This window comes from Pseudopipra pipra, chromosome 9 (assembly GCF_036250125.1).
Source record: "Pseudopipra pipra isolate bDixPip1 chromosome 9, bDixPip1.hap1, whole genome shotgun sequence".
NCBI classification, from domain to species: domain Eukaryota; kingdom Metazoa; phylum Chordata; class Aves; order Passeriformes; family Pipridae; genus Pseudopipra; species Pseudopipra pipra.
Genome location: NC_087557.1, coordinates 18,547,433 through 18,562,972, shown reverse-complemented (window position 1 = coordinate 18,562,972; position 15,540 = coordinate 18,547,433). Strand labels below are relative to the sequence as shown.

At 47.8% G+C, this 15,540-nt stretch overlaps 1 protein-coding gene across 8 annotated transcripts in view; it reads left to right on the top strand.

Annotated features, from left to right (window-relative positions):
• Positions 1–15,540, top strand: part of SGIP1 (SH3GL interacting endocytic adaptor 1) — a 54,760-nt gene that overhangs the window by 10,789 nt on the left and 28,431 nt on the right. For all 8 annotated transcript variants that reach the window (XM_064664909.1, XM_064664910.1, XM_064664914.1 and 5 more), the window contains 7 exons: positions 2,669–2,732; positions 5,637–5,661; positions 8,407–8,463; positions 8,920–8,974; positions 9,886–10,061; positions 14,843–14,867; positions 15,251–15,302. In XM_064664909.1, coding sequence (XP_064520979.1) covers positions 2,669–2,732; positions 5,637–5,661; positions 8,407–8,463; positions 8,920–8,974; positions 9,886–10,061; positions 14,843–14,867; positions 15,251–15,302 — 454 coding nt within the window. The remainder of the gene's footprint in view (positions 1–2,668; positions 2,733–5,636; positions 5,662–8,406; positions 8,464–8,919; positions 8,975–9,885; positions 10,062–14,842; positions 14,868–15,250; positions 15,303–15,540) is intronic.

The following is a 15,540-nucleotide window of genomic DNA, read 5'->3' as shown; positions in this document are numbered from 1 at the left end:
AGAGGTTGGTATAGGTAAAGCATTTTATGTTATGAAGACATATAATAATTACAGATAAAGTGGACAAAAACAAAAATAACATGAACTGAAGCAGTGTGGCTTTTCTGCTGCAGAGGATGAAGCAATTGGGAATCTCTGGGTTTGTAATGGACCAAAATGCCTGTTTTCATGTCAAATACACCACTGGTGGTAGATTCAGGCTGCTACATTTGAGACACGGCTGTTTGGGTATTTGTTTGGGGCTTGATGTGGTTATACCCTCACTTCTGAAAACTTAATTTACTGTTCAATTTTTCCTCTGGATGTGGCTCAGAAGTTTTCAGTAGTTTTCTCTTACCTTTGGTTCTGTCTTGCTGAGCAGAGAGGGCTGTTATTTCTTTAGTAAAGTGGGCCAAAACCTGAGTCCTTTGGCTATGGAACAGCACATCTCTGGACTCAGCAAAGAGATTTGGTAGGAGCTGCAGGTTTGTGTGTGGTGGGGAAAGCAGGTTGTTCAAATCCAGCTCTGAAAAACCCACACACAACCAAACCAAAAGAAAATCAAACTTAATAGTGACTATTTCTTATTCCCTTACCCTATTCTTCTCCCTTCCTTCTTTCCCCCTCCCCACAGGTACTTTGGTCTTGAGTCTCTGCCATGGCTATAGATAATATTTTTCTCTACACAGATGAAGTAGAATCATAATTTCGAGCATTTTTTTCTTTAGTTTTCCTAGAAGAGCATTTACACTGTCTCTCCTCTTGGAGAGGCGTGTTGCTTATGAGTTCCATCCTCCTGAGCAAGTAACTCTTTCTCCATGGACCCCCCCCTCAATATTTGGGGCTCCAGAGGCAGCAGCTGCTCCCACTGCATGGGGATGGAGGGCAAGGGACTGGATTTGGGAGAACAGGGTTGTTTTTCTTCTAGAGGTGTGAAGTCTTTGGTGTAGAAAATAAGATGCTGGTAATTCTCAAGAAAACACTATGAAGCTTTACATATTTTGAAGTAGTAGTTCCTGTTTCTCAGATCCCAATTCTTGGTTATACCAAGGAAAAAAAAAAATAGTAAATTAAATATGAATTATACCCCATATGGATATATATACTCTGTTTTCTTTCATGCTTTCTTCCATGCTTTCAGCCTTTCTGCTGCTTCCCTGACTCTTCTCTGCTGTCTGTCCCACTTACCATCACTTTTTCTCTTCCGTCAGTGGATCTCTTGTCCTGTGAGGTTCCAATGAATCCGTAGTATCTCCATGTAGCATTCCCTCCATGGACAAGATCTTATTATTATTTTTAAAATAATTGCCTTGCCAGGACAGGTTTTATCATCCTTCAGCTACTAAAAACAGCTGAAAGGAGATTTGAGGCCCAGAGTGTGCAGTACCTTTCTGTGCACAGCTCTCGGCTCAGCCCCTGCACCACTGGATGGGGCATTTCACCATGTCAGGGGAGACACGAGCTCTTCTGAGCTGCAGCCACTGAAATTCTGGGAAAATTCTACTCCTGGAAAATCACTGTGTCATACCCCACTGACCTGAAGACCTTTCTGATTTCACTATCAGGGCAGTCAGTGGCATGCCCTGCGGTGACAGTGGGGTTTGGTGGGGGACCTGCTCCCACTGGCTCCCAACAGCCATCTCCAAAGGAAAATGTCATTTTTGTTCTCCCTTTCCTAAATATCCCTTTTCCCCCTCAATCATAACCACTTCAAGCAGATGGTGGGCCTATTATATAACTGAGCAGAAGGCTGTGTTACAAAATTTAGCCACATTGGGTGCTGCTTCAGATAAGACTAAACAACTCATTTCTGGGGGTTTTGGCCTTCCCTGTTCTATTTTGAGTTTGGAGGATGAAGTTATTCCGGGGGGAGATTAATGGGAATGTTCCTCTGTTATTAATGACTCATCTGAGTCCTGAAGAAAGTAGGAAAGATGAAAGGCATGGATATAGTAACACCGAAACTGTCCATGAAGGTGCAGGATGAGTCTGTGGGTTCCAGCTGCTTGTGTTGCCCTTGGCAGCTGGGATGTATGGATCCCATAGGCTGGGGGTGTATGAGCAACCTGGACTAGTGGAAGGTGTCCCTGCCTAGGAATGAAATAAGCTTTAAGATCCCTTCCAACCCAAACCAGTCTGGGATTCTGTAAAAAGAGGGAGAAGCTTGGAGAAACCCACTCTCCTCCATCTGGCTTCCAAGTGTTGTGGTGGTGGCTGGTGCCCTGATGGGCTCTGGGGCTTCCAGGACTTCCCACTTCCCATCTGGCTCCAGCATTACTGGTACCAGGCATCATTTTAAGCACTGTGCAGATCAAGAATCACCACAGAAGATAACCAGCCTCATGGTTGAAACCGTTTTTTAGCACCAAAGAGGGGTTTCCCCTCCATGCATTAGAGCCCACACGCAGCACGAGGGCGTGATTAAGACAGAAAGCTTAGAAATATTAACTGTGAAATACAGCCCCACACGCTGGGATCAAGTTAATAAGTGTTAAGTGAACAAATAAATGGCATAAGCAAATGTACACACAACCTGCAAAGTCCTGCTGGCAGCTTCTGGGGTTTGGCTCTTTCCTTGTTTAACCTTATTTATGGATTACAGCCAGCAAGGGAATAAGGAACTTTTTGGAGGATTTACTTGAAGTGTTGTATTAATATTGCATTTCTTTTGTGTTCCTTCTGCCCACAGGATTGAAAAAACGTACCAGGAAGGCCTTTGGTATACGGAAGAAAGAAAAGGACACTGATTCCACGTGAGTCCATGAGACATAAACCACATTAATGTATAATGATGCCAGGGAGGAGTGGATGCCACTGTATCAGGACAGGCAGGAAGCTGGGCCATCCCAGGCATTTATTAGATCAAGTGTTTAATAACAAATACATTGAAGCTGCTTCCCCTTGTACATCCAGGGGCCAACAAATCAGGGGTTTCCTCGGTGTTGCTGCAGAGATGATCAAGCAGGTTCTCTGTGTGTTTGCGGTTTACAGTGACAGTGAGTGGTGATCAGAGGAAAACTACTCCTCTGAGAGTTTCAGCAGATAAATCTCTGCCCAAACTACTAATTTGCCTTGTCTGCTGAGCTCTTTATAGATGCCAATTCAATTTAAACAGATGCTTGTGCAGGCAGTGGGGCTGTGTGGTTGGGGCAGGCTTGGGATGATGTGGAGTAGGGGGTTGGTGGAGCACAAGATCTTTTGCCTCTGCTGTGAGAGACAATTTTTCTTTCCAGGAAAATATGTGGGGGGGGATCTTCCAGTGTCTGGCAGGGGATACTCTGTGCGGGTGCAGAGCTGTTGGTGGGGTGCTGATACCAGTCCAGGGATTGTTCTGGAGAAGGGTCTGGAGCACCAGGAGTGGCTGAGGGAGCTGGGGGGGCTCAGCCTGAAGAAAAGGAGGCTCAGGGGGGACCTTCTCACTCTCTGCAACTCCCTGACAGGAGGGTGGAGCCAGGTAGGGGTTGGGCTCTGCTCCCAGGGAACAAGGGACAGGATGAGAGAAAATAGCATTATCTCAGACCAGGAGAAGCTTAAGTTGGATATTAGGGGAAATCTCTTTGTGGAAAGAGCTGTCAGGTATTGGAACAGGCTGCCCAGGGCAGTGATGGAGTGGCCATCCCTGGAGAGATTTAAAAGCTGTGTGGATGTGGCACCTGGGGACATGGGTTAGTGGTGGCATGTGGTTAGTTAGTGGCAGTGCTGGGAATGGTTGGACTTGATGGTCTGGGAGGGCTTTTCCAACCTCAGTGATTGGCCACCACTGCTGTGGCTTTGGGGTAGATGTCCCAAAGCATTGTGACAAAGGAGCCTGTGCTACCCATAGCCTGGGAACAGAGCAGGAGGAAGGCAGCAGGGAGCCCCATTCCTGCATCTGCAGCATCATTCAGGTGCTTAATGTCTGGCACAGCAGACACTTCAAGGTTTTTTTTTATTTCATTTGGATTTGTTTTCCTGAGCTGTTTTATGTCTTGGTGGCTGGGGGTTTGGAGGTTTCTTGTGCAAGGGACATCTGCAAGGCCTGGCCATGCAGCTGGGGCCATGGTGTGTCTGGTGCAGGGCTTTGTCTGCTGCAAAGAGGGGACCAAAAATAGGCAGACATGGAGCACATCTCAAAAGAGGGTTGTGCAGCACTGAGCTGTTCTCTGGCTGGCAGAGAGTGGCTTGTCACCGGGAATGGTGGCATCCATCCACCAGCCAGGCAATCAGTGGGACAACCAGGAGCTCCAGCCATGTATGGGTTCACCTATAATTTATCAGAAGGATGGGCAGGAATCAGCCTGCTTTGATTTTCCACAAGAAGGGGAAACAGCTGGGTCTCCCTCCTGCCTTACCCAGTACCACACTTTCCATGCCTGCTCTGTCCTGCCCTTCTGAGCGGCTGTAGGAGCCGGTGGCATGGGAGATAAGGAATCCTGGGGTGCTGGGGGTGGGAACGAGTTCGCAGAGAGGCCACTGTGGAGGACACTGCAATTAGCACAGCAGTGATTAGCAGGCGCGGGGTCACGGCACGGTCACAGCCCCGGACGGCTCCGAGCGCTCTCCAAATCCCCCATTGGGGCTGGGGGGGGCACTGGGAGAGTAGCGGGCACTGACAGGCCCCCGTCACCCTCTGCCATGGCCAGGCCACCACGGCCCCCAGTCCTGGTGGTGGGCACTGTGGTGGTGGTGGCTCCAGAGGTGCTGCCTGGTCCTGGAGAGATGTGGGATCTGCTGGAGCTGCAACACTGTAGTGTTGCACCTCTTCCCTCTTGCACCTCTTCCCTCCACCTGAAGAGCAATGATAATCTCCACAGGAATTCCAGCCAGGATATGACCAGGTGACATCCCCTACACTGGGAGGAAACACAGACGCAGAAGAGATTTTTGCTTCTCCCAAAGAGTTTCAAAGGCCTTCGTGCAAAGAGATTAAGCAGAAGATTGGAGAGATGGGATGCAGATATGTTTGAGTTGGAGGAGTCCAAGGAAAGGCGTTATTCCCTGCTAAAACAAACAGCTCCTGACAGGGTTACTAGGATGCCCTGAGTCAGACAGGAATTGGTGGCAAATCCCATAGATTTGCAATGCATAAGACTCGGGAGCACATGGGAGGTAGAGAAGCCTGTCTGGATTCCATAAACATTTGTCTTCGCTAAATAACTTGGCACCCCTGGGCAGTGTTGAAATGTGGTTGTGGAGCTGCTGTGACGGAGCCCAAATCCCATAATCAGTTGGGGATTAGGATCCCTGAGGAGCCTCATCAGTTTTCAAATCCATTCCAAAGAGAAGGGACTGTCCTTCTGGCAGAAGAAAATTCTCAAAATTACTGTAGAAATGGTTTTTGTCTTCTGCAAAAGGATGTAGAGCTGGAGCAGAGGTGTGGCCATGGGATGGGTGCAAGGAGCCAGCCCAACTCCTCAGTCAGGACAGACCACCAGCAGGAGCACTTTATCACTAAAAAACATAAAATTTGTCATTTGATAACGAGAGGACGAGGGTTCTGAGACCACTGGGTGGGTTTCACAAGGAGCATGTGGGACAGTTAATTCAGGTTTGCTGATAATTTCATAATTACAACCGTTGCTGCTGTGGATTCATTAAGAAAACCATTTCCAGAAGTTAATTAAGCATTGGTGTGGTTTGGGCACTAACACAGCTCTGTTTCTTTCTGCTCTTTGCAGGGGTTCACCAGACAGGGATGGCATCGTAAGTACTGCCCAGACCCCAGTCCCACTCCTACTGTGGCCCCTAAAGTGTCACTTCCCCCACCTGCCACCATCAGCATTTTGTGAACAGTCTCCTCATTTCTGTTTAATATAGAAAACAAAAAGAACGTCTCTTTGAAACAATGACCTATTCCAGATTTCCTGCAAAATGAACACAAAGAAAATAACAATACAGGGAGACCTGAGGAGCTCCAGGGGCAGAGGGACCAGGTGTCCTACTAAAACCCTCAGCTCCTCATCCTTGTTTCCACTCCTGCTAATTGGCTTGGGTCAGATTTGCTGTGTGAGGAGTTAAGGGGAAATTGTCAGAGCAGCTGCTTCCAATATCTATTTTTATTTTCTATATTAACCTGAAAACAAGGAGATACTTGAGGTTTTTTTAATTATTGCTGCTTTTATTTCTTGTGTTAGGCAGAAATATCCCTGCTAGGTCTGGGTAGTAGATGGGCCCTGTCTCCTTTAGCCATTTGATATCAATAAGTCAGATTAGGAGTGTGCTGGCTTTATGTCTCAAACAAATGATGTTAAAATTTCACCTTAAAAACAAGCCCCTTGGGAGGCTCAGCAGGGAGAGCAGTGCTGGGGTGTCTTTTCAAAGCCATACGAAAGTTAAGGTACCAAGCTGCTCCTTCCAAGGGATCACTTTTTTCCCCCATCTAACCCCAAATCCTTGGCTTTAGGCTTGCCCTGTGTCTGTAAACTTGTTTAGAAATAGAGATAAAAAAATCAGCAGCTCGGGCAACACTTTAACCAAGGCTCTATTCAGCAGTGGTAAATGAATAAATGACATTAACAGGTTCAGGTTCAGCTGTGTCAGGGAGGTTCAGGTTGGACATCAGGAGGAATTTCTTTCTGGAAAGGGTGGTCAGGCACTGGAAGGGGCTGCCCAGGGAGCTGGTGGACTCGTCCATCCCTGGAGGTGTCCAAGGAATGACTGGACGTGGCACTCAGTGCTCTGGGCTGGGTGACAAGGTGGGGATTGGGCACAGGTTGGACTCAATCTTGGAGGGCTTTTCCAACCTTAATGACTCCGTGAACATGCGGAGAACAGCCCAGAGCTGTTCCCTCTGCCACAGAAATGCCTTGGGCAGCTTTTCTTGCCAGATGGGGGTGCAGGGACTTCAGGTGAGCTCAGGTGCCCTCTCCATGGGGCTCCTACTCATGTTTTCCAAGTGGCTTGTTGTTTGAGGGGGGTGCAGGGCAGGGTCTACCAGCAAGCTGAAGGATGCAGAAATGCAACTTTTGGGGGGTATAATGAAGCTGCTGAATGTATTTGAAGCAGGGGAATTGGAGATGAAGACACTGAATATAATTTTTCCTCCTAAAACGTGTTCTCCCCATAATGTTTGCAGCCACTGGAGTAGCCAAGAGGCAAATCCTCCAACTGCTGAATAGAGCCCCCAGTAAAAACTGCTTAATCCTGATGGAGCCACAGCTGAGCCCTCCTTTCTTCATAAATCAGTGTTTGCTAGTCCCTTGTAGTTTATTTTTGTGTATTTAAAAAACCAACAACCAAGGAGCAGAGACTTTTAACCCTTTTTCTGCCACCCCCCATCCCTTGCAGCAGCCCAGCCCTCATCCCAATGATCCATCTTGCAATAGCAAACCCGAGAGTGCGCGGGAAGGAGGAAATAACTCGGTAAGGAAAGCAGAGCTCGGTTCACAGCTACCAAAGTGTCCTTAAAAACAGTGAGTCCTTCTTGGTTTGAAATCCAGAATACAGAAAAATACTCTTTAGGTTCAGCCAGGATGTATGTGGGTTGGTAGAAATGGGGTTAAATGGAAACGGATGGGGGAAAAGCAGGAGTGCCAAGGAACAGCATCCAGAAGTCCCACAGAACAGCATCCAGAGGATGTTTCTTCATCCTTGAGCCTCTCAGGAAGCTGCTCCATCCTTGGGCAGCATCTTGAGGTCTGATGGGTAAGATACGGAGGGTGAGGGTGCTGGGTCCAGCCCCAGGCCAGTGCATTGTGTCACACCCTTGGCAGGGTGCTGGGGTGAGGATGCTCCCTCTGGCAGCTCAAGGGAACTGGATTATCCAATTTAGGTGTCCAAAATTGAGCCCAGCCTAAGGTGGGTCCCCACTGACATGGCTGTTCATTGGCTGTGGTGGCCAGTGGGAGCTGGTGGGTTCTGGGTGCCCAGAGGAGACCAGCAAAGAGTCCCCCAGGTGATGGGTGCCCAAAGCCTCCTTCCAAACCAGATTCCCTTGATCCAAAGCAGCAATAACCTCTGTGTTTGTTGGTGTGTCATGACATGCACTAACTCATCATCCCAGACACCTGTAACTGCTCCATCCTGGCATCACCGTGGGCTGGGGCCATAAATCCTGGTATGTTGGGTAACAGAATCTGAATCCTTTGTGGGGGAGGTGTTTGTCTCCTGATAAGTTGTGATGTTACCTCTTGCAGGCATCGGGAGCCCCCACTGCCACCAGCTCTCCCCATGGGCTGGAACATCCCAGCACATGGAGAAATGGTGTCATTTGGTGCTTTTCCTTAAGAAATGTTGTATTTTCAGCTAATGATGTTCCAAAAACACTCTTTCATCTCTCTGGTATGGGAGACCTTCCAGAAACGGGGAATGGTGATGTATCTCACTGATGTGCACGTGTGGAAGTTCCACAGTGGCATCCCAGCCATGCCAAGGCACAACTACAAGATATGATGTCTTCTTGTTTCCTTCATTTAAAACATGGAAATTTTCTTTTCCAATGTGTTGCAGAAGAAGACAAATGGAGCCCCGAATGGATTTTACGCGGAGATTGACTGGGACAGATACGTAAGTGTCCCGCAGAGCTTCCCGTCATCCAGCACGTGTACAGATCCTTGTGGGGAACTCAGGCTGTTCCCACGCCCTGATTTGGGGCTTTTTGGGTGATGTCTGGGTGTCAATTGTGTCCAGATTTCCATTTCATATCTGCAAGTCAATCAGGTTGTATAAAACTGCCCAGAAATGAGGTGGCTCTGGAGAGCTCTGTCCTGGCCAACAGGATGTTGTACTTTATCCAAAGAAAACCTTGGTTTACAACCAAGAATTAAAAATGCTTTCCTGCAAAAATTGAGCACTACAAAATTAATTATGAACTTTGAAGGCTGTGCCATAGCACAGGTTGCCTTTGCTCTGTGTAGCCCCAGGGGCTTGAGTTTTGCTGGACATCACTTGCCACAGGAGGAAAGAGCTGCTCCAGCTTTCCAGGAACAGAATTAATATTCCTAATTCTATATTCCTACTCAGAACTCACCTGAGCTTGATGAGGAGGGATACAGCATCCGACCTGAGGAACCAGGCTATATCCTTTATTGTTGGCTTTGTCTCTTGGGTTACAAATTGTAAGATGAGCTGGGGTTCACAGTCAGGCCACTGGCTATCTTTATTTCATTTTTATTATTTATCATAATTTATTTCCTAATTTTTATTTTCATTTTGAGCTATCATTCCACAGCTAAAACTAAATTCCAGAGGGAATTACCTGAGGCATTAGAACAGAAGGTGATTTTAATTGCCTTTGCTCCACTGGTGTGGAGTGAGGAAGTGTGAGGAATGTGGGAGCATCTCAGTGGAATGCCCCCTGGAAACCACCATGTCCACCATTAGCCTGGAGAAAAGGAGGCTCAAGGGGGACCTTCTGGCTCTCTGCAACTCCCTGACAGCAGAGTGGAGCCAGGTGGGGGTCAGGCTCTGCTCCCAGGGAACAAGGGACAGCACAAAAGGAAATGGCTTCAAGTTGTGCCCAAGGAGGTTCAGGTTGGATATTGGGAAAATTTCTTCCTGGAAAGGGCTGTCCAGCCCTGGAACAGTTGCCCAGGCCAGTGGTGGAGTGATTTAGATGCCATGTGGATGTGGCGCTTGGGGACATGGGTCAGTGGTGTCCTTGGCAGTGCTGGGGAGGGTTGGACTTGGTGATCTTAGAGGGATTTTCCAACCTGAACAATTCTGTGAAATCCAGATGTGGATACAAACCCCTGTTGGACTAAACCAGGGCTGGAATTACCCCTGTGAACACCACTCCCATGTCCTCTGCCCACACATGGATGAAGCAGTGAATGATCGCAGCAGTGACAGGCACAGCAGGAGGATTCACTCCTGCTCTTGGGCATTTGGGATAAGCATTTGGGGAACACCTGAATCCTGCTCTCCAGGGAGGCTTCAGCCTTGGAGTGCCCAGGAAGCAGAAGGAATCTTTCTTTAACTGTGCTCTACCTACCAAAGGAAAGCACTTCTACTCTTCAAGTGAATCCGAGGAGGAAGAGGAGGCACACAAGAAGTTCAACATCAAGATCAAGCCCCTGCAGGCCAAGGATGTCCTGAGGAGCGCGGCCACTGTGGATGAGCTGAAGGCCTCCATAGGCAACATTGCACTTTCTCCTTCCCCTGTGGTGAGTCCTGTGTGTTTCCCTCTCTCCTGCAATTCCAAGAGCAGTGGTGTTCCACAGGGAATCATCCCAGGCACGTGGGAAGCTCTGCTTTCCATGCTGATGCTCCATGAAATGTTGAGGTGGAGCCTCCTCTCTGCCTGGGTGAGAGGGCACTTTTGTAGGAATTCTTCTGGCTGCTTGAGCTGCAGCCACTAAGGCAGAAGAGTTTCGGATTCCAACCAATTTAATGTTTTTTTTCCCCTCCTGAAACACATAACAGGATCTTAAAAGGCAGCTTTTTGATGAGGTCTCAGGCCTTGATTTGGGAGTCGGCTTAGCAGGTAGTTGATGAGGTCTGTCACAAAAATATCTCAGCTAAATTATGGAGGAGGGAAGGAAAAATGACATTATACTGTAGTCTTACTAGTGCCTTTGGAAATGTGTAAAAGTGCTACATATAAACTATAAATGAACATGAACTGTATATATTCGTATCATGCTATTGTGGCTTCACATCATGCTTTGGGTTGATACTATGCTATAAATGAATATAAACTATAAATGAAGTGTTACATATAAACCATAAACCCAAGGGAATGACTGGAGCTGAGTCAGGGGAGGTTTAGGGTGGACGACTGAGATCAGGATATGTTATTCCTTTTTTTCCCTTTTCCCTCACTTTTTAATGTAATCATCATTCAGAAGATAAAACAGAAGGGTCTTGTCCTGATTCCCAGGACAAGGAAAGTGTCTGGGGGTTTTCACACTGCCATAGGATGTCAGAGGGACATTTCTCATCCTGGGGGTGAATCCTAGTTCCTGGAAGGAAAGATCATCTCTTCTTAGTCCCTCCTGGTATAAATACCATCGCTCTCTGCTTTTCCTAAGGCTTGTTAAGATTTCTGTTGTCTCACCTCAATCTGTTCAGCCATGAAAAGACTGGGTTTTGGTCTTTCAGTGGTTTTTAGTGTGGGCTTTAATGTCTTTCCAGATGATGCTTCCCATGATTTATAAATAACCTGTATCTGAAGTGTGAATGAATCTCAAACCCGAAGCAAAGATGAAAGAAAATCAGTGTATTTTATTTCTTCTTCCTTTTCTGTCTGTTGGCATTCAAGGGTTAGAAATTGCAGTTGGATGCTTTGAGAAGCACAAAAAAAAGGGGGGGGGGGAAACAACCCCAAACCCAACAATTAAAATAATAATAATAAAGCAGCAAATGCAGCAAAATGGGAGAGTTTGAGACTGGCAATTATTTGCCAAATAGGCAAATAATGATTGCAAGATAATTATACTAAATATAGGACTAATTTATTGTGAAACCAAGCAAATTCTGGCTTTGCAGAGTGATGACCTCAGCATTTTGTTGCACATGTGTATGTATATAATGTAGGTGACATTGGGAGGAGAGAGGAAAAAGTGCAGTATTTTAAAAATTGGATAAGGAAGGCAAAGAGAATTTATTTAAGGGGCCGAGTCTGTTTGTTGCTTAGATTTCTGAATCCCTTGCAGGGATGCTGCAGGTTGGGAAGGTGTCCCTGCCCGTGGCAGTGGGGTGGGAACAAGATGAGCTTTAAGGTCCCTCCCAACCCAAACCATTCTGGGATTGAAAGATTTATTGAGAAAAATTTGTGTGGCCACACAAAGGTTCTGGCAGCGCAAAGATTCTTGGTGGTTTTAATTCTCATTGATTAAATACTTGAAGAGTTTTGCACTGATATAGGAGGATTAGGCTGTTGTGATCAGCATCTCCTCTGCCCTTCACTTTCTCCAGGAAAACCAAATTCCCACAGAATGTGAATTTTGCTAAATAGGATTTTTGTCTCCTTTTTTCCATGGTGTTTTTTCTGCTGAGGTGGAGGGATTTTGCCATAATTTAAGAAGGGTTTAGCCCCTGGGGAGGAGGATGCCTGTGTGATGTGGTCCGAAGGCTTTGGGTGCTGGGTTAGGACACTGTGTTGTGCCTTGGGATAATCCTTGTCCCTGGCAGAGCTCGGCCTTGGGCTGGAGCCTGTTCTTCCCTGTAAAGCAGTGCAGACGTGCTCAGGGAAAAGCCCTGTGCCAGGCTGGACAGAAGGATCCATGCTGCTCACCCATGTGGGGATCCAAAATCCAGTGCAGGGAGCCAAAGTGTGCAGATGGGGAGTGAGCAGTGTCGCTGCCAGGCACTCCTGCTCTCCGGATCCTGGCACATGGCACTGCCCTCACTGCCCAGGAAAGCACCACTGCCCCAGGCAGAAGCTAGCTGAAGGAGTTTCTCATCCACAGGAGTTCCATGCTTGCCTGTCAGGTCCTTGTCCTGGCCTTGTCTTCCCTCCAAAACCAGCTGCAAAGCCCTGCTCTGGCATTGCATCCTCCTGGAATAGAGCAGTGGGATGGTAGACTGTGGAATCTCAGACTGGTTGGGTTGGAAGGGACCTTAAAGCTCATCTCATTCCAGCCCCTGCCACGGGCAGGGACACCTTCCACTATCCCAGGTTGCTCCAAGCCCCGTCCAACCTGGCCTTGGACACTTCCAGGGGTGGGGCAGCCACAGCTTCTCTGGGCAGCCTGTGTCTGTAGTCACTGTCCTCCCCATGCCTTTGGGATGTGAATTCTTGCGCTTTAAAACTTAGAAACAAGAAGAAAACTGGAGATGCTGGTGTAAACTGGTGTCAGATGCTCCCTCTGTTTGAAGCCCAACAGCTCAAGGTCCATTTCTGGTGCAGAAGATCACAGGTGCTGGTGGCATAACCTGCTTGTGCCATGTGCCCTGCCAGCACAGCCCAGACGCTTCAGACCTCCCACCTGCACCTCTGCTCCTGCTGGCTTTGCTCTTGGCTCCATGAAAACTCAGACCCAGGAACAAGGACTTTGTGGGAAAAACAGTGACTGGCTTAAAATGATGAGTAACAGCCTTAAACTTAAGCACTTAAAACCAACATTTCTGCCCCTTTGACTTTTCTCCCACACGGACCCTTCCAAGGAATGAAGTAGGCTGGGAATGGCTGTTGCCTATAGCCAGTGGGGCCTGTTAATGATAAAACAAGTGAATTGCTTCTATAGGATGGCTCAGACAAAAGTTTTATATTTCCATATGCTCTCCTTCTATCCAGTCTCCCAGCTGGATGGGTGACAGCCTGGCTGGTGCACTCGTGACCCTCTGCTTTGCCATGTCTTTAACCTGATGCTTTGGTCATAATACAAATCCTTAATTTCTCTGTTACCCTTTTGAGAAAATATCTTATATTCTCGTTCTTTTTTTTTTTTTTCTCTTTCTGCATTCTTTTAGAGGAAAAGTCCGGTAAGAAACACAATTTTTATCTCCCTAATACTTTAACCCAGCCTTGTATCCTCTGGTCACACAGTGCCTGTTCTGCACATCTCTAGAGCTGAAATGGAAAATGTAAATAACAAATCCTGCCCTTCTAGAATGATGTTTAATTTCCTTTATTGTTGACTTAGAACATTTAAAAATAGAGCATTTAAAAATAGAGCTAAGCTGTCTTTGCTTTGAGTGTTCAGTCTGGGGGTGTAGTTTGGGTGAAAGGTGTTTGGACAAGATGCGTAAGGGCACTCTTATCTGGGGATTGTGGCACATCCAAAGGTGTGAGAAGGCAGAAAACCCATCTGTGATCTATCACTTCTGTGGTTCCTGTGTGCAGAGGAGTTGGTTTCCCCAAGAGGACTGAGCTGCCAACTGTTCCGAGCCCAAAATGGGGAAATTCACCCAATTTCCAGGGTTTGGGTTACCTCTGGGTGACCGGGTGACCCACGGGGTGTTGTGCTCCAGTGGTGGAGGCTGTGTGGAGGAGAAGTCCACCCGGTGCAGTGGTGACAGAGGGGTATGATGGGCTCTGGGGGACTTGGGGTGCTGACCTGTCACTCTCTGACCAGGTGTCTCTTCTCTCTTCCTTCTCGCTGACCGCAGCGGCGCAGCCCGGTAAGGACCCACTCCTTTCCCCTTCCTCCTCTACTGGGAATGGGAGTTGCTGCAGGGAGCTAAGTCAGTGCTTGATGGGAATAGGGAATGGGGACTGGGTGCCAGTGCCACTACCCACCCTGCTCTGTGACCCCAGGTGATGGTGGGATCAAGGAGATTGCATTAATAATGCAAAGGGGCCCTCAGTGATAGGTGTTCTCCAAGGCTCATCCCGCATCCTTGCAACCTCCTGGAGATCCTGCTTGTGGTCCAAGGATGTCCCCACTGACCCCCTCTTGTGGGGCTCCTTCTCCTCTCTCTGCTGCACAGCTCCAATTCCTCTGACTGGGGGGGATTTGGCTTTGGAACAAGCTTCCCAAGGCCAGTGCTGGGGTCCCCATCCCTGGAGGGATTGAAAAGGTGTGTGGATGTGGCATTTGGGGTCATGGGTCAGTGGTGCCCTTGGCAGCGCTGGGAGATGGTTGGACTCGATGATGTTACATGGCTTTTCTAACCTAAATTATTGTGTGTGGGGAGGTGTGTGTGATGTGGCAAGAGCAAGGACTTAAATTTACTAAAATACATTATTAGATTGATTTGCAGCCATCAAACATAAGGATTTGGGGCTTATGCCATTATTAATGGGGTGAGGGTGTAACTGACCTCCCCCTCAGGCACTGGTTAGCTGGGATGTCTTCAAAAGCAGAGCTGCCAATGATGGCTTCAAGTGGGTCAGAAACCTCCTGGCGGGGTTGTCTGCTCTCTGTATTTCGGCCACATACAGTAAATGTCACTTTAGACAATTCCTGCCACGTCTGCTGGGCTGTTTTGCTTCTGGGTGACAATTGGCATGTGCCTATGTCCCCGTGCATTCCACTTACCTCTGTGTTTCTGTTTCCAGGGGACAATTAAAAGGAATTTATCCAGTAAGTATCTTCTGCAGCCTGGAAAAACAGTCAGCGCAGTTGGTGGAGGTGTTTGGGGTAGGGGGGGAAGGGAGTGGGGAAGGTTTGCTTTAAAGTGGTCCTGGCAGAAATGATGACACCCAAAAGTTTTCCTTAAAATGCCATGTGGGACATTCTTGGGGTACCTGGAGTGTACTACAGGGAGTATAGTGTGCTATAGCAGTGCAGCTCCCTAGTTCAGTGCTCTACAGAAATGAATCTAAATTAAAAAGCAGATTCTTTGCTGGAGTGGGATGTGTGCCATGCTGGTGGCACACTGGGTGTGAGCCCTCCTGCCAGCACAGGGTCTGGGAGGAGTGGGCAGGGAATGACTCTCACCCTGTGCTGTCTGTCCTGTGCCACAGGTGAGGAGATCACGCGGCCCCGGCGCTCCACACCAACACCAGACCCTGCCAGGTCAGTACAGAGCCCCTCAGTGGGATTATCCAACGTATCCATGTCCAGGCACATCATCCCAATATGGGTTTTGAGCATTCCATGGGCAGGTGAACATTTAGACTTGGCTGAATGTGTTCTCGTCCAGGTTTTGATCCTTTATCATCTACATCAAGGTAGGGCAAACCCAGAATAAAGAGCAAATTCACTGAGTATTTGCTACCCTACAACTGTTACCAACCCATCAGTGAGCTGAGCT